Genomic DNA, 19,621 nt, shown 5'->3' on the forward strand with positions numbered 1-19,621 from the left:
TCCTTTGTAGTACAGATGGTATAAAAATTCAAGCTGATTACATCATCAGAATGATAGAAAATTGAAAAATATTGAATATTGGAAAAGTAATGCCCAATATTTCTGTGAAAACAGATTCGATAGGGTTTAAATTTGACCAGAACGTATATTTAAAATGAGAATTTCAAGATTCATGAAAAATTTTGTGGTGAAAGCGTTTCAATCAACATAACGGGTGTTTTTTTCGAGGTATATAACTTTAAGTTGGCAATACTGTTTAAGATGGCGACCGATTTAACAGCTGTCAAGTGATTTATTCTCAGTTTGGTTTGGCAATTCATCATTAATAGACTCACGCCTGAATAACGCTTGCCAATAGTGCAATTTTGTTTCGTAAATAATGGTTCTGCGCGGAATACGTATCGCGCACTACGTCCATTTTATTTTGTTTAGCGATAAAGCGCACTTCTGGTTGAATGGCTACGTCAACAAACAAAACTGCCGCATTTAGAGTGAATCTTATCCTCGAGTGTATGTCGAAACACCGTTACATCCAGAAAAACTGACTGTTTGGTGCGCTTTATGGGCTGGTGGAATCATTGGTCCGTACTTCTTCAAAAACGATGATGGCCAGAACGTTACAGTCAATGGTTATCGGTATAGAGCCATGATTACTAACTTTTTCATTCCTGAATTGAACAACCATGATGTCGAGGAGCTGTGGTTCCAACAAGACAGCGCAATATGTCACACAGCTCGTGCCACAATCGATTTATTGAAAGACACGTTTGGTGACCGCCTAATTTCACGTTTTGGACCTGTGAATTGGCCTCCAAGATCTTGTGATTTAACACCGCTAGACTACTTTCTGTGGAGATATGTAAAGTCATTGGTCTATTCGGATAAGCCACAAACCCTTGACCATTTGGAAGACAACATTCGCCTTGTTATTGCCGGTATACGGCCACAAATGTTGGAAAAAGTCATCGAAAATTGGACGTCCAGATTGGACTACATCCGAGCCAGCCGTGGCAATCATATGCCAGAAATCATATTCAAAATGTAATGCCACAAGATTATCTTGCGGATAAATAAAATTCATGTCAATCGAATAATCCATCATTGTTTCATTGCAATTTGAAGTTCTATAGCTCTAAAAAACACCATTTTTATGCAAAGCCTTGATGAAATATATTTTGCTGAAAAGTCATTATGGTGGTTAAATTCTACTTAAAAAATTGCTACAAGAATTCATGTTTGCCAGGCTTCAAATTTGGGTTATCACCTCTTCATTCCATGGAACAAAATTTGGCTCTGCAAAAAGCCAAAAATCACTGGGAGTCAGATCTTGAAAATAAGCTGGGTGGTCAAACAGTTGGAGGTGAAAGTCATTTAAATAGAACATTTGTGATAAGGAGAATTGTTAAAGTACACAAGAAATCTTCAATATCTCGATCCAGACTCAACACCATCCTCCGAAATTTTTATACGTCTCGATTGAAACTTGGTGGTACTTATGATGAAAAAACTGGTATATTATTATCAGTGCCATCTGTGCGCCAAACCTAGGATTTAGTAAGTGACCTGTTGAATACATTTCTAATAAAACCACGACAATCCTGACCAGATATGACAAAAAGATATCCTTCAATTACTTCTTCAGCTACAGGAAGAGGAAGATCGTCAGCATCCAAGGCACACCTGATCCAATTTGATTCTTGCACCTCCCAGATACGTTCATTCAAAGAAACATTTGAAGGTGACATTCTTGAGTTATGTGAGCAACACAGGAATGTGCTACAACGACATCTCGATGGCGTACGTCAGGGAGTGTCCCCTATCTTGGTCTAGTTCAGTAATTTGGTCCTTCTAGGTCGATCTTGTTATGACGCACCAATTACAGAAATCTGTATTCGGTAATCGTTTATGGATGTTTCATTAATATGTAGGGAACAAGATCGAACAACTCGGTGAAAATGAAAGTGTAGCTATTATGTTGTCGTTTTAGAAAAGCGAAAGTATTACATACAGTTAGACGCTAGAAATGAAGTCGCTTTGTATGATTGATTTATCTGCATGTTGACATAAGATAAGGAATTTACCTCAAGGTGTATATGAGGGTTGTTTAGAAAGTATTAATTGGCGGCTTAGAAAATAATTGTTCAGAATCATTTGAATATTCAAACTTGTTTTATACAAGATGGCCATAGAAGTAGGTATTCGATAATATTGCAAGTGGATTCTATGAATCATTTCGATTCTAATATTACATCATAAAATTCTCCATAAATTCCTCAATAAGTATCGAACTCAAACAGTGCTCGATAAAATACGCTGACAATTTAATACAGAAGCTCATTTTTTTCCAATAGAACACTTCATTTCAGGAAATGAAGAAAGTACTGACCTGTAGTCCATAAAAGTCTATAGACGTTAGTTCAGGCGACCAAGCCGGCCACCTTTCGGGTTTGTGGCTTATCCGCATAGACCAATGACTTTCCATATAGCCCCACAGAAAGTAGTCTAGCGATGTTAAATCACAAGATCTTGGAGGCCAATTCACAGGTCCAAAACGTGAAATTATGCGGTCACCAAACGTGTCTTTCAATAAATCGATTGTGGCACGAGCTGTGTGACATGTTGCGCCGTCTTGTTGGAACCACAGCTTCTGGACATCATGGTTGTTCAATTCAGGAATGAAAAAGTTAGTAATCATGGCTCTATACCGATCACCATTGACTGTAACGTTCTGGCCATCATCGTTTTTGAAGAAGTACGGACCAATGATTCCACCAGCCCATAAAGCGCACCAAACACTCAGTTTTTCTGGGTGTAATGGTGTTTCGATATACACTTGAGGATTAGCTTCACTCCGAATGCGGCAGTTTTGTTTGTTGACGTAGCCATTCAACCAGAAGTGCGCTTCATCGCTAAACAAAATGAAATGGACGTAGTGCGCGATACGTATTCCGCACAGAACTATTATTTTCGAAATAAAATTGCACTATTTGCAAGCGTTGTTCAGGCGTGAGTCTATTTATGATGAATTTCCAAACCAAACTGAGAATAAATCACTTGACAGCTGTTAAATTGGTCACCATCTTGAACAGTAATAACAACTTAAAGTTATATACCTCGAAAAAAAACACCCTTTAGAATTAAACATTTTGTTTTCATTTTCAAAACAACATCATAAACATGAATCACCTGCAAGCGAATTGTCGTCAAAAACAAGACATCTGTTGACAAGAATGATTTTAGAATCTTCCATAGGTTTATCGAAGTTAGCCGAAATAATTCATCAGCTATCCTGCGCTTGTGTATAGTACAAATCAAGTGTGTATTCTTGAGATCTCAGCTGTCTAATTCAAGTGAAAATTGCAACGTTATGATTTCTGTGTATGTTACTAGTGAAAAAAAGGGTTTTTCTTTCTAATTTCAAAGGAATTTCCAACGAAAATGCAAGTACTGGTTCTTTGAACACTTTGAGTATAATGATTTGTTCGTTATCAACCCAAGATTTAGGATTTTCATCATTCAATTTCTCTTCCCTTCTTCATGTAAGTCAATTGAAAACTGCATGGAAATCATCGTGAATATTATTTCATGATTTTATTCCATACTTCGATGAAGAAGATTCATCATTTTAATTGTTCAGTTTGAAATTTGTTATAATTGATGAAATTCCTTCGACAAAGAATAAATTTAATTCAGGAGTTCAAGATTTGACTTTATTAGCATTGAGTATGTCAGCTCTATGTTTCAGAACAAGACATAATAAGCATCAAAGTATGAGTATTGCTTTGTTCAATTGACAATATTAAAACTGGAATTACCTAAAACCGATCTATAATGGAGTTTTTATTTTAATAAACTACTCTAACCACATGCTTTAGCATCTGAACTAAATGTTTCAATATAATAATTGTAGAGGATAAGCTAATAGTTATAATACATAGAAGTTTGGATTTCTATGCGCATCTTACGATAATCTATCTGATCTGTGCACATCCTAAATTCTCTTTTGTGAATTGGTTGGCAATACCTCATTATAATCTGTGACATATTTTATTATCTTTCGGTTTACTTGGAGGTATTAATTTTTCTGGCTTCAATCTTATTTATTCTTTTCGGGAAATCAGTATTTCATGATGTACCAGGTATTTCTGATATTGAAGGATTATTATGCATCGGTAAGATTTTTGTGGTGATGTATGATGTATTATTAATTATTTTATTCTATCAGATTAGAGTAGTTACTGATCGGTACGTTCTTTTGTATTCAAACAAACACAAACATGACCATAGGTTTATTTGGGCGAACAGTACTGTACAATTAGCAGGAATTTTTTACAAAATGAAAAAGGAGCTGAACAGTTTTTGACCTATTCAACTCAAAAGAGAGGTAGGCAAGAAGGGAACTTACAAGGTAAGAAGTTTCCAATACTTTTTTCATATGATACGAAGCTGCAGATATGCTTTCATTCGCTGCATCTTTTCGTATCTTTCGAAACAGATTTTTGATTTTCATAAATATTCCCCCATATCCTCAAATTTTATAGAATTCTCCAAATTTTTTACATTTGATAGTTTTCGAGCTCTTTTCCTCTGAACAAATCGCTCTAATATTTTGTCATAATTTGTTGTAATTTTGGGATGTTGAGCCGAGAATGGTCTTGAACGATAAGGTTCGACTCGGTGATAACGAATTCATCCTTACACGCTGTAAATAAAATTTTTCTCATTTTTTTTTTTGGAATTCTGCTTGAATTTGCTATGCTTCTGACGGTGAATTGAGTTTGCGAAAAAAGGCAGGAAATGTAGTTGCAAAATGGCGAATGCGCACAGAGCAGTATAAAATCGAAATCGCAGTTAGGTACCCTATCTCGAAGTTAGAAAAGCCTCAAATGAATTTAAATTTTTAGATTCGCATGAAATCTCGTTCATACAAGAAAAAATGACAATTATAAAGGTCATTAGTGACATTAAATCTGTGCATAGCCTCTAAGCTTTCAGATCAGAAAAACGATAGAGGTAATTATACACTGTGTCCGTAAAGTGAGGAGCAAATTCATCTTTAGCTTAACAGACCATTTTGAGAAATGATCCTGAAACACGTCGATTTTTGATTTTAATTCACCGTATTTTAAAATAATAATCTAATATACAGGGTGAATTACTTTCGAGTAATGACGTCATTTTTTTTTAATGGAACACCCCCATTTTGTCTCAATTTTCCGATTACTCTAGATGAGCTGATTCCAAAAATGTATCACATGATGATTCCAATTGGTACAGGGTGGACAAAAATAATAAATTAAATCTAAGCAATAATTAAAACATTCACGAATACCAAAAATATTGTAGTACTAAACTGTCACCAATAAATTACTAAACGAATAATGACATTTCACAAAAAACTAGACGATTATGTTTTATTTTAAATTGATGAGAAATAATTTCTTTCATATTCTGTCTGTTAGACCACAAGTACCAAACATGTTTGGAAACAGCTCATTTTTATTAATCTAAAAATGTAACAAACTACAGGGTGTTACATTCAAACCAATTGCCGCTAGACAATAAGTATTTTTGATAATATTGTTAATTTGACTAATAAAGAATGTTACGCGTTACTTTATGAGCGCACACGAAGCTATTGAATTTTTGTCCACACTGTACCAATTGGAATCAACATGTGAAACATTTTTGGAATCAGCTCAGCTAGAATAATCGCAAAATTGAGACAAAATGGGGGTGTTCCATTAAAAAAAAAAAGACGGTGACGTCATTACTCGAAAGTAATTCACCTTGTATATTAGATTATTATTTTAAAATACGGAAAATTAAAATAAAAAATGGACGTGTTTCAGGATCTTTTCTCAAAATGGTCTGTTTAGCTAAAAATGAATTTGTTCCATACTTTACGAACACAGAGTATATATTTCAATACCAAATGATAATTTGAGGAGAGTAAGCAACCCATTATAAGTCTAGCAGTATCGAGAATAAAGGAATTATCTGAAATGTAGGCAATTTTAGGGAAATAATTTCTTTTGCGATATCTTTATATTGGCGGATGCGCTATTAAGAAAGATATACTTAGGGTTTGATGAAGTGTGTTTAACTAAATAACATTGAAGAATTATAATACCCTCCAAATATTCTACATAATTTTGTGTGTGCAAAGTTTTTTATCATATTTTATCAGTTGATAAAAATAAACATGAATCATAGTTGAGAAAATTATGAGGAAGAATTAAAGAATATAATTAAATGCAGGTTGTTTCAGGGATTTCCGAAAATTACTGAATACTAACTGATAATTGAAGATAGACTAAAACACTATTCTTCTATGAGATGCCAAAGCAGTAAACTCAACTTCTAGAAGTAACCAACAGACACTAATATGTGGATACATTAATATCGCAGTAAACACTCAATGAAAAGTATTATCGAGAATATTTCTGAATATACTCTCAATGAAAAGTATTATCGAGAATATTTCTGCAATTACGAATATAACGATCCTTAAATCTAATAGATTATAGAATATAATTCTATCGGTACATCTTGCATCTCATCATTAATTCAGACAAATGATCGTGCGGTTAATTCAATTATTTAAGAGCATAAAGTTGCAGGTAAAGACACATTAAGTGAGAAAAATGGCAAATTCAAACATTCTAGAAAAATATATGGCTATAAGGACTGGACGCATCTACAGGAACGTAATTGCAGATGTGACCACGGAGGTGTAAATAAGAGAGAATACTGCTGGACAACTCTATAAATAATCCTGCTATGGTACCTCCTTCCAACGAGGAGGCCTTTTTTCTTACGATAGAGGTTTTCAAAAATTTTTTTTTTATTGTAGGAATAATAGTGAAGTTCTATTTCACGGTATGAAAATATTACATGACATCATTGATATGACTTTGGAAAACGATATACATTAATTTGCAAGAAAATATTCTTTAAAATATACAAAAAAAGTTTTGGAAACTAAAATAAATCAAACCTATTCTTATGTGACGAAACACAAATTGTATTGGCAAACTTACAATGACTTCAATTTGCGGTAAACACGTCTAACAGGCCAATTGAAAAGTCCATGGTCTTCCATAGTTAAACCTTTTTTTGGCAAAATTCGATTTCATTATTCAACCTAGTTGCCTTCGATGGCGATACAGCGATTATAGCGATCTTCCAACTCTTCGATACCATTTTTGTAGTACGATTTGTCTTTCGCTTCAAAATAGACCTCAGTTTCGGCGATTATTTCTTAATTGGCGCTAAATTTCTTTACAGTGAGCATTCTGTTGAGGTCTGAGATCATGAAAAAATCGCTGGGGGCTAGATCTGGCGAATACGGTGGATGCAGAAGCAATTCGAAGCCCAATTCATGCAATTTTGCCATTGTTTTCATTGATTTGTGACACGGGGCATTGTCTTGATGAAACAGCACCTTTTCTCCTTCAAATGGATCCGTTTTTTGACGATTTCATCCTTTAAACGATTCAATAACGCTATATAATAATCGGTCTAGATGGTCTGGCCCTTTTGAGGTAATCAATGAATATTATACCTTGCGCATCCCAGAATACTGATGCCATAACCTTGCCAGATGACTATTGTGTTTTTACTCGCTTTGGATTCGGTTCATCGTGTGCAGTCCACTCAGCTGACTGTAGATTGGACTCCGGAGTGAAATGATGGCGCCATGTTTCATCCATTGTCAAATATCGACGCTAAAATTCAGGTTTCTTGCACTTGAACAGCTTCAAACACTGCTCAGAATCATTAACACGTTGTTGCTTTTGATCGATTGTGAGCTCGCACAGCACCCATTTTGCACACAGCTTTCTCATGTACAAATATTCCTGAATGATATGATGTACACGTTCAGATGATATTTTCATAATGTCTGCTATCTTGATCAACTTCACTGTACGGTCATTCAAAATTATTCTGTGAACTTTATTGATTTTTTCGTCATGACAGCCTCTTTTGGGCGTCCACTGCGTTCGCCGTCTTCGGTGCTCATTTAACCACGTTTAAACTGAGCATAATAATCAATGATAGTTGATTTTCCTGCTGCAGACCCCGGAAACTCTTCATCAAGCCAAGATTTTGCTTCAACAGTATTTTTCCCATCAAAAAGCAATATTTCATCAGCACAAGAAATTTTTTTTTCCATCTTTTTTCAAATAACAAAAGTAGCTACACTCACAACGCAATATCTCACAAACTAATGGTCGGACGGCTGTCAAATTTTGATACGTATCGTTTGAAGATTGGTACTCACTAAAAATTATTTGGATTTAATACTAGCACCGCCATCTGTGCATCAGACCGGGGACTTTTGAATTGGCCTAATATGTTCCGAAGTTTTGACTCGCATATTTTGAAGTTTGGTACTGACTAGAAAAAATTGGTATGGTACTGGCAGTGCTTATTGAATGACGTGGTATTGTCATGGTTGTGTTTAGAATATTCATATTCCAAAGTTCATGTCATACTAGTTAATTAGGAATTAAATATAATCATTTCAGAGTACTTGAATTCAACACTTTTTTTGGGCGAAGTTTTTCCTTAACAGAGGAAATAATAAATATGAAATTATGGTATGGTAATTATTCTTATCTGTGGAATCTTAATCGTAATAGTTTCGTAGTTATGAACAACTGCACATCATCAATGCATTGGAACAACACGGGATGATATTTATTTTCAATTTTTCCATGATAGTTTGATAAATAGCGTGAGATAAAGAAAATAATAAACCTTAGTGTTATTTCGAATGCAAAATTGTCTATATTTCATATTGAATCTACTTAATATACATGCAGTTTCCTTGAATTCAAGCCTATATTACACTCGGTTGACTGCCTATTTCTATAGTTCATTTCACTGCACGGCAACCTATGATGTAACCCCACATATATGTGCTTTTCAGGGATTGGTAGAAACTTTTCATAATTTTCTTCTTAATTGAATTCAACCTTGCCTTTACGAATACGAAAATCCTCAGAATAATAACAATAATAGAAGATCACCTTTAACAGACCGTAACTCCAGTAAGCAATTCTATTTCTATATTAAAAGCAGAAATGAATTATGCAAGTGTGAGACATCTATATTTTTATAAGAGCGATCCGATGTTTGGTATGTAGTTAGGATCAGTCAACATCTCGTGCATATGAAAAATTAATATTGAAATATGGATGTAATAACAGTTTAAAAGCCATTAACAGACGGTTTATTGTTATAAATGTTTCACGTTCGTGTTGTACGTACTGCGCACGTTTAAAAGTCTACGCGTTCGTGCAGAGGCGGACTGATTCAGGGATCTGTTTTGGGGCACGCCGAATTTGAACTTTTTGGTTTTATGGTGTTTATTTTGGTGAATGTTTAGTACGACCATTTTGAAAGGTTTACACGGATATGTGACTAGTAGTTTGTCACCAAATTAACTTTTTTGTCAAATGGTCAAACTGTCAAGTGATTTATTTTCAGTTTGGTTTGGCAATTCATCATGAAAAGACTCACTCCTGAACAACGCTTGCAAAGAGTGCAATTTCATTTCGAAAATAATGGTTCTATGCGAAATACGTATCGCGCACTACGTCCATTTTATTTTGTTTAGCGATGAAGCGCACTTCTGGTTGAATGGCTACGTCGACAAACAAAACTGCCGCATTTGGTGTGAAGCTATTCCTCAAGTGTATGTCGAAACACCGTTACACCCAGAAAAACTGACTGTTTAGAGCGCTTTATTGGCGGGTGGAATCATTGGTCCGTACTTCTTCAAAAACGATGATGGCCAGAACGTTACAGTCAATTGTGATCGGTATAGAGCCATGATTACTAACTTTTTCATTCCTGAATTGAACAACCATGATGTCCAGGAGCTGTGGTTCCAACAAGACGGCGCAACATGTGGCACAGCTCGTGCGACAATCGATTTATTGAAAGACACGTTTGGTGACCGCCTAATTTCACGTTTTGGACCTGTGAATTGGCCTCCAAGATCTTGTGATTTAACACCGCTAGACTACTTTCTGTGGGGCTATGTAAAGTCATTGGTCTATGCGGATACGCCACAAAGCCTTGACCATTTGGAAGACAACATTCGCCGTGTTATTGCCGATATACGGCCACAAACGTTGGAAAAAGTCATCGAAAATTGGACATCCAGATTGGACTACATCCGAGCCAGCCGTGGCGGTCATATGCCAGAAATCATATTTAGAATGTAATGCCACAAGATTGTCTTGCAGATAAATAAAATTCATGTCAATCGAATAATCCATCATTGTTTTATTTCAATTTAAAGTGCTATAGATCTGAAAAAAACACCCTTTAGAAAAAAACTAATCACATATTCGTGATCTACGACTATCACCAAGCGAATTCTGATGAAGATCATATAAAAAAAATTTTTTTCGTACTTATTTTTTCAAAAATCGAAAATTTGCTAAAATATTTGATTTGATGTAAAACTACTGCTCGTAGGAAAAAAGTAATCACATATTCGTGATCTGTATGATAAGTTAGAATGGAGTGTTACACAATATTAACACGCCAGCATTAAATTTTTGAAAAAAAAAATTAAATACGGATTTTGCGTATATATCCATTTCCAGTTATGTAGACCATTTTAATTTCATTTGACAACAATTATTCGAAGCTCATTAAAATTCTTGCGACTAATTCCATTGATTAAATCATTTTCCCCGAACAATTCCAAAGTTTTTTATTGGTAATAATGAATCTAAAATTTGGAATATTCAAAGATAAAATAGAGATATAAAATCAAAAACTAGTTTGATAGTGACAAAGTAGATAACAAGCAGACGATGACCAATAATGGCATCTAATCGTAGCTGTAGATTGAATAACGGTTTATTATTTTTTTCAAAAACTAGTTTTATCCGTTTAAGTTCTCATAGGTACTCGAGAAGGCAATTCGGTGGTCCTAATCAAAATGTTGTCTGCAACATTTAAATCGCTCATTTCACGCTTTTCTAAGACGATCTAACCGAGTAATTTCCAACAAATAGTTCATGGTAATTTGTGATGTGTTGTACATGTGAAATTCTGTTGTGCCACACACATCTTGTGGCATCTTGGATAATAAGGATAGATTAAGATTTTTGAGAGAGGAATTTGATCGATTATTCAGTCTGAAATTGTAGTTGACAGAGATTCTGCCGGTTTATGCTGATTCATTTTGAAATTTTACGAAATAAAGGGTGTTTTTTAGAGCTATATAACTTTAAATTGCAATAAAACAACGATGGATTATTCGATTGATATGAATTTTATTTATCCGCAAGATAATCTTGTGGCATAACATTTTGAATATGATTTCTGGCATATGACAGCCACGGCTGGCTCGGATGAAGTCCAATCTGGACGTCTAATTTTCGATTTCTTTTTCCAACTTTTGTGGCCGTATATCGGCAATAACACGGCGAATGTTGTCTTCCAAATAGTCAAGGGTTTGTGGCTTATCCGCATAGACCAATGACTTTACATAGCCCCACAGAAAGTAGTCTAGCGGTGTTAAATCACAAGATCTTGAAGGCCAATTCACAGGTCCAAAACGTGAAATTAGGCGGTCACCAAACGTGTCTTTCAATAAATCGATTGTGGCACGAGCTGTGTGACATGTTGCGCCGTCTTGTTGGAACCACAGCTCCTGGACATCATGGTTGTTCAATTCAGGAATGAAAAAGTTAGTAATTATGGCTCTATACCGATCACCATTGACTGTAACGTTCTGGCCATCATCGTTTTTGAAGAAGTACGGACCAATGATTCCACCAGCCCATAAAGCACAACACTCAGTTTTTCTGGATGTAACGGTGTTTAGACATTTTGTTTGTTGATTCAACCAGAAGTGCGCTTCATCGTTAAACAAAATAAAATGGACGTAGTGCGCGATACGTATTCCGCACAGAACCATTATTTTCGAAATAAAATTGCACTATTTGCAAGCGTTGTTCAGGCGTGAGTCTATTCATGATAAATTGCCAAACCAAACTGAGAATAAATCAGTTGACAGCTGTTAAATCGGTCGCCATCTTGAACAGTAATGCCAACTTAAAGTTATATACCTCCAGAAAAAAACACCCTATATATTTAGGAAAGAAGAAGAGAAAGAAGCAGGGTAGAAAATATACTGCATTTCATTGGAAAAAGAGTTTTTACATGTTTGAAAAGGTTAATTTAGTGGTAAAATATTAAAATAGACATTGAGCAATTCATATAGGTGAATTTTCGAAGTAGTACCGAAATTTCACTTACTCCAGTGGGTATTATCTGCGTTATTGATGAATAATACAATTTGTATTGGTACTATTCAGAATTTCCTTGAGAAATTAGACACCTCAAATAAATCCTTGGTTAAGTACATTAAGAAAACCAGCCACATCCGCATCAATTCTAAGACGTTTCCAATAAATAAGCGGATAAGAACACTGCTTTGTCACATAACCACCAAGAATCCAAGAAAAATTCTCCCAATAACCATCGAAAGAACCTCACTGGGACAAGGACGCCGTCATGACGCACACCACCAATAAATCCCGTAATCCCACACTCTTCCCCGATACTGTCCCAATCTTCCTAGAACCCACCGAGAGAACCGTACCGAGACAAGGACGTCGCCATGACGCACACCACCAACTTCTCCAAAAATCCCCAAATTTCCGCGTAAGCGGCCTAGGAAATCCACAATGTCGCCTGCCGAAACATCATCAGGAAACAAAAACGCGTCTTCGATCTCCTCTAATTACGCAACGTCGAACGTAGATTCACGGCCGTCGTCCCCGAGGAGGTCGCCGATGCACCGGGAGTCGGCGACGTCAGCGCCTCCGGCGGGTGGCATCCTCGGCGTGGCGTCTTCGTCAGGCGTCCTCGGCGCACCAGGTGAACGTGGAGCGAGCAGAAGAGGCGATCTCGCATTGTTCAGTTTCGCGTGTTGCACCGTCGTCAGCGGTTGTTAAATGCGAGGTGGTGTGTGGTAAGCGCAGAGAGCATGATGGTTTGACGGATCCTCTGGCTAACATGTGTGCCGTCACTTTCGTCAACCCTAAAGCCCTGCCCCTTCTTCTAGCCGCTTTCGCCCTCACTATATCCGTAAGTTCTGACAGATGGTGGGACACCCTGTATTGTTTTTGGGGGTTGGTCGAGTTTGTTTCGAACGTTTTGGTGGTGGTTTTTGTTAGTGTATTTGTCTGTTTTACTGTCGTTTTTATATTTTTGAATTGAAGGGACTTGTTAGTATTCGCTAATTGATTTTATGAATTTTTTCGAATATGTAATTTGTTTAATGTTTGATTGATATGGTCTATACTGAAAAGTCTGCGATTTTCGTGAGTTGTGATTGAAGGATAGGGGTTTAATGGGACACCCTATATATGTAAGGAGGATTATTTTTGTTGAATCTTTGAACGGATTTCGTTGAGGAAATCGTTCGTGTTTTTATGTTAATTTATTCACACCACTTATCTATTATTATTCTTCAAATAACTTAGTTGATTAATTTTTTCAATTCAACTTTTGTTTTAATTTTTATAATTGATGCAAGTAAATTATCATATTTGTAATCCTTACCTATAAAAGTGGTACGATCTCCAATGGCTTGTGATGAGGGGTTTTAAGACACAACCTGTATATTTGGGGGGGTCATTTTTTATATTTGGATGATCTGTGTATTGTCTTTTCGTTAATTTCATCTTTAAGTTAAACCACACGTCAAAGTGAATTCATTTATGAATTCAACGAAGATATAAGTTGATTTTAAAATTTGATTCAGGTAGATTTATACAGGGTGGACAATAAATTCTTCGAATGAAAGTCTAGAAATGAAAATCCCAGAATGAGCTCCTTTTTCTGAAAAATGTCAATATCTTGTTTTTCTCATTGTGTCAAGCCGAAAAGTATATTTTATCGGAAATTTTACATAAAAGGCTAACTTTTTGCCTAACGTGCCGAAATAGTCTGGTAGAGGTAATTTTTTTATAGCAAAAACGATCAAAGTTGGATGACGAAATTCGAAAAAATAGAAAACAGAACCATTACGTTTTTCTGAGCATACCATAGGCACTTTGGGAAAATCTTTGGTCATGTAGGGTGCTAATCCGTCTGTTATTTTCGATCGAAAGAAGAATCACAAAATACCAACATTTGTATTTGTGGCACTAATGACTGAGTTGTAGATTTTGATGATTTTCATAAAATTGACGATATCTCGAAAATTCAGACACTTTTACTAATATCAAATTTCGATATTCTCATCGGGGATGTCCTTGGCTATCAACATGGGCCGGGTGGACGTCAGTTTACGGGACACCCTGTATCGAAGGTGTTCCTAAATTCTAGGTACAGACAAAAAATAACAGATTTATCGGGTCATTAATAAAAAGTCCGATAAACATGCGGCCGCAAACTCTTGTTTTCAAGATACAGAGTGTCAAAGTTTGATTTTTTTTCGAGTTTTTTTCTCATAGTAATTTCCTTTCACAATATATTTAACTTAAAATTGGCATAGATATTCCAATTCAAAGATTTCATCATGTTATATGCTAATTTTGAATGCAAATCTATAGGGTGAATTTTTTTCTGGAACAGTGCCGCTTCTTTCCTGTAGAAATTTTTGTTTATGAGTCACTGATAGGTAGTTTGGAAAAATGTAAAAAGAAACTTTGGTCTAGTACTACAGTTTTGATTTTTTTGTTTTGTCGTATCTGCTACCGATTTCGAGAAAAAAATTCAAACAATTCTCTAGTAATCCTAAGGGAAATCCAAATTATTATAAAGATCCAGTTAGTAGGCTAAATTGAATAAGTAAATAATGAGTGTTGGTACTTATTTACCCAATATGTAGCGAAGATAAATAAAGATTCAATAAATTAGTATAATAATCACAAAAAAGTACGACTACAAGAAACTCCCTGTATCTAGAAAACAAAGCGTTTGCGGGCTCATGTTTGAAGGAATTTTTTTCTCAAAATTATCCAAATAATCTCTCATTTTTTCTTGTACCTCCAATTTAGGAACACCCTGTATAATATTCACTGGATTTGTGCTAAATACCCTTCTTTTTACTGTTCCAATTGAAATGTGGTTGAGGTTTGAGAAGAACAAAAAAATATCAGCTTCGTGTTGAAAATTGCCTCTATTTTCATGTCGAATGATGTTCCATCGCTGTTGCTTTTATTACTCTGACAATTTGAAATTATGGCAATAAGCTTACAACTCGAGCACCATACGGGTTTATTACCTGTTTTATCATTTAAGCTTCGAATGCGCGTTTTTTATATTCTTTCAGCAAGACCATCAATCTTGAAGCTGAAGAATACGACTCCAATTGTGAGATTAAAAAGCAGTTTACCTTAAACTGTTCGATTTTTGTTGGTTTCCCGGTATATAGTCGGTGATTTACCCCCTCTGGCTTAGTCTGGAAGGTATATAAATTCATGCACATTACTTACTTTTCGAGGAATATAGGCAGGTTTATTGTGTTTGATATACAGGCTGAACACAATAATGACGTCAGAAAAACGTAAAATGAGCTAAGTGAATTATTTCCAGAATAGACCACCATAAATATTGGACCAATTGGTCGAATTCTTTAAAATTAATAAGTAATGTTGAATTAACACATAAAAGAGGATATTTTTAAGTCGCATAAATATTTCTCGAAAAATTTCAATAAAAAAAGTAACATTGAAAGATGCCGCCAAAATGCAATTTTACGTAAATTGGTATTAGTGACGGCATTTGAAAATACAAATGATCAAGCTACTTATTGCTTCTTTACTATAGTAATCTGCTTGAGATTATACCTACTTCGATGTTGTTTCATATGCCTTCAAGTTCTTAATGATATCTTTTCAAAGAAAAAACGAGTCTATGTTCAATTCTCAGATTATCCTAACTAGCACATTTTAGTCTAAAAAATTTTGTCATGTTCATTCGTTTTCTCAAGAAAATTGGTATACAGGGTGTTCTACAAGCTCTATGACGAACTTTGACAATTGAACTGAATCTTATCATTTTTTTTCTATGAATATAGGTCCTATTCGTTTTCGTTTAGAAATTACAAGGATTTAAAATAATTTATTTTCATGTTTGAATTAAAAGTAGGCCGAATAACAAAAATTACAACTGAGTTTTGTCGATAGTTATACTTCGACAATATGCACAAAATAATACAATAATTTTGCTCATCATGTGATCTGATAAGACTTGTTTCACTGAGGACGATATCAACAAAAATCATATTGATGAAGGATGTTCTAGACCTCAACATCACCACTGCACAGAGAAAAAAAAGAGCTGCTCGGTTGAATGAAAATTTCTCGAATGAATGGATAGGTCAAGGGGAACTAATCCCATGGCCACCTCGTTCACCGGATCTGAATCCGTTATATTTTTATTTATGAGGACATTTGAAAAAGCTTGTCTATCATGTTGGAATCAAATCATCAATAATTATTTGATAGAATTCAAGATGCAGCAAACCAAATAAGAAACGATCCAAATCTGATCTGCTGAGTAAGGGAATCTTCAGTTCGTCGATGTGGGGCTAACGTTCAAGACGAAGGTGGACATTTCAAAACATTTTTATTGTTTATTGTTGAAGAAGATTGATACCTACAATGTTTTAAGTTCAAACATGTTTCTTATTTTAACCAGAAAATATTTTTCTAAACGAAAACAAACAGAAAGAAAAGTTCAGAATGAGCTCAACTACCATCTGTCAAAATTTATCATAGAGAACACTCTGTATAAAAGCTATAAATGATATCGTTTTGGAGGTCTAACGTGTTTTTCTGTCATATCACTTTGAAGTTTAATGAAGTATTAGTATTTTCATGAAAATTACATTTTTCCTACTCAACATGGTGATCTATTTCCTTCAAGATTCTTAACCTTGCTTTATTAATTAGTTAACTAAAAACAAGGATGAACTCGCCAATTCGAAGTCCAAAACATTGTAATTCCTAATTAAATACTTATTCCGAGCATTAACAATTGGAATTTCAATGATAACAATATTCGGATGTTATTCCACTGTTGTTTTTACCAGTCACGATGTGTTCAATGAAGTTTCTCCAATGTTAATGTTTTATGTGATTCGAATATATAGGAAATAAATACACGAATCACAATACGTAATTGTCAGATCGTAAATATATGAGCAATAAATAATATTTATAACCATTAGATCGAGCTTGATCTATGTTAGTGCAAAGAAATAACAGATTATACACTAATAATCGTGATTATTATTTGAATCGACTATTTGGCAGTATATGAATTGTTTTCTTATTTATCGACATTCTCATGGAATGGAGTTTCAAGAAAGATTAATTTAAGTTATTATCAATTTGTGGTGAACACTTGTAATATTTGCATTTACGTTCCTTAAAGTATGTATCAACTGTTTTGCAGTGAACTTCTACATTTTCCACAATAAAACTTGCTAGTTATTTTTCACTCAGGGATTCTGTAACAACATTGAATTCTAACCTCGAACAGATGCTACATTAAGATTGTGTTGCATGAAAGAATTTCCACAATGAAATGCTATAAAAAATGCGCTCTTCATTCAGATCATTTCAGAATAAAATGTAGAAAATAATGAAAAGAAACAAGACGTGTATGGAACCTTTATAAAGGTTTTTTTTAGAGCTATAGAACTTTAAATTGCAATAAAACAACGATGGATTATTCGATTGACATATATTTTATTTATCCGCAAGATAATCTTATGGCATTACATTTTAAATATGATTTCTGGCATATGACCGCCACGGCTGGCTCGGATGTAGTCCAATCTGGACGTCCAATTTTCGATGACTTTTTCCAACATTTGTGGCCGTGTATCGGCAATAACACGGCGAATGTTGTCTTTCAAATGGTCAAGGGTTTGTGGCTTATCCGCATAGACCAATGACTTTACATAGCCCCAAAGAAAGTAGTCTAGCGGTGTTAAATCACAAGATCTTGGAGGCTAATTCACAGGTCCAAAACGTGAAATTAGGCGGTCACCAAACGTGTCTTTCAATAAATCGATTGTGGCACGAGCTGTGTGACATGTTGCGCCGTCTTGTTGGAACCACAGCTCCTGGTCATCATGGTTGTTCAATTCAGGAATGAAAAAGTTAGTAATCATGGCTCTATACCGATCACCATTGACTGTAACGTTCTGGCCATCATCGGTTTTGAAGAAGTACGGACCAATGATTCCACCAGCCCATAAAGCGCACCAAACAGTTAGTTTTTCTGGATGTAACGGTGTTTCGACATACACTTAAGGATTAGCTTCACTCCAAATGCGGCAGTTTTGTTTGTTGACGTAGCCATTCAACCAGAAGTGCGCTTCATCGCTAAACAAGATAAAATGGACGTAGTGCGCGATACGTATTCCGCACAGAACCATTATTTTCGAAATGAAATTACACAATTTGCAAGCGTTGTTCAGGCGTGAGTCTATTTATGATGAATTGCCAAACCAAACTGAGAATAAGTCACTTGACAGGTATTAAATCGATCGTCATCTTGAACAGTAATGTCAACTTGAAGTTATATACCTCGAAAAAAAACACCCGTTACTTCCAACTGACGCACAGTAAAAATAAAAATCTCGAACTGAAGAAGAATATCTCTAATCAAAACAATCGTATTCTCCTATATTCATAAAGAAATATTTTCATGAAATGAGAAATTTGTTCTCTCAATTCCAAAATCAGCGAAATTCTTAATAGGATTTAATATATCCTTCGATTGAGGGTGCCCATAATCTCCCCTAAAATTTCATGAATACGTTCATGGAAAATTCTCTGACTTCTTTACCCAAATACACCAGATATAATTATTTGAAATGAATTAAATCTTCACTTGAAGAATATAAAAATTTCAAGTAGATCTTTCTACATAATTGAAAAGATGTAACAAAGTACTCCGAGCAGAAATTCAATAATTTCAAGTGAAATTGATCGAAGATCTTATTTGAAGAAAAGTGTAATCTTAATTCAAGACTAGCAATGCTCTTGTTTCAAAACTTCTTTTCAGTTATATTAAAGTTTTTGATTCACTTCAATTGAAGAATATCATTTCTTCCATTGAAGACGTCCATGATTCCTCTTGAGATACATCAGTAGTTCCACAAGAAATCATATACTTCAACTCAACAAGTTAGATTATCTTCTTTGAAAAATATGGATTACTCAGCTCAAGAAATGTTCTGTAATTTGATTCAGAACTTCGATTACTTCTATTTAGGTTAATTATTATAATTTTTTTGATAGGATCTTTATAATATTTCTACTGAAGATAAACATATGAATATTATTGTGTGGATTCATGCAGCCCAAAATAACGAGTATCGATTAAGAAATATCAATTACAAATAGCAAATAAACGTCTAACTTCTTATTTTTCAATGATTGTGTTCATGCAATCAAATAACAATTATAATAGTTATTTGATTGCAACAATCATTGAAAAATAAGAAGTTAGACGATTATTTGCTATTTCTTAATAGATACTCGTTATTTTGGGCTGCATGAATCCACACAATAATATTCATATGTTTATCTTCAGTAGAAATATTATAAAG

The 19,621-nt window shown here is 34.7% G+C and overlaps 1 protein-coding gene across 1 annotated transcript in view; it reads left to right on the forward strand.

Annotated features, from left to right (window-relative positions):
* Nucleotides 1-12,928: 12,928 nt before the first annotated feature.
* LOC123676001 overlaps nucleotides 12,929-19,621 on the forward strand; it is a 53,233-nt gene continuing 46,540 nt past the window's right edge. The window contains exon 1 of the mRNA XM_045611633.1: nucleotides 12,929-13,128. Within this exon, the coding sequence (XP_045467589.1) occupies nucleotides 13,057-13,128 (72 nt within the window). The 5' untranslated portion in view covers nucleotides 12,929-13,056. The remainder of the gene's footprint in view (nucleotides 13,129-19,621) is intronic.

This window comes from Harmonia axyridis, chromosome 3 (assembly GCF_914767665.1).
Source record: "Harmonia axyridis chromosome 3, icHarAxyr1.1, whole genome shotgun sequence".
In the NCBI taxonomy this organism is placed as follows: Eukaryota; Metazoa; Arthropoda; class Insecta; order Coleoptera; family Coccinellidae; genus Harmonia; species Harmonia axyridis.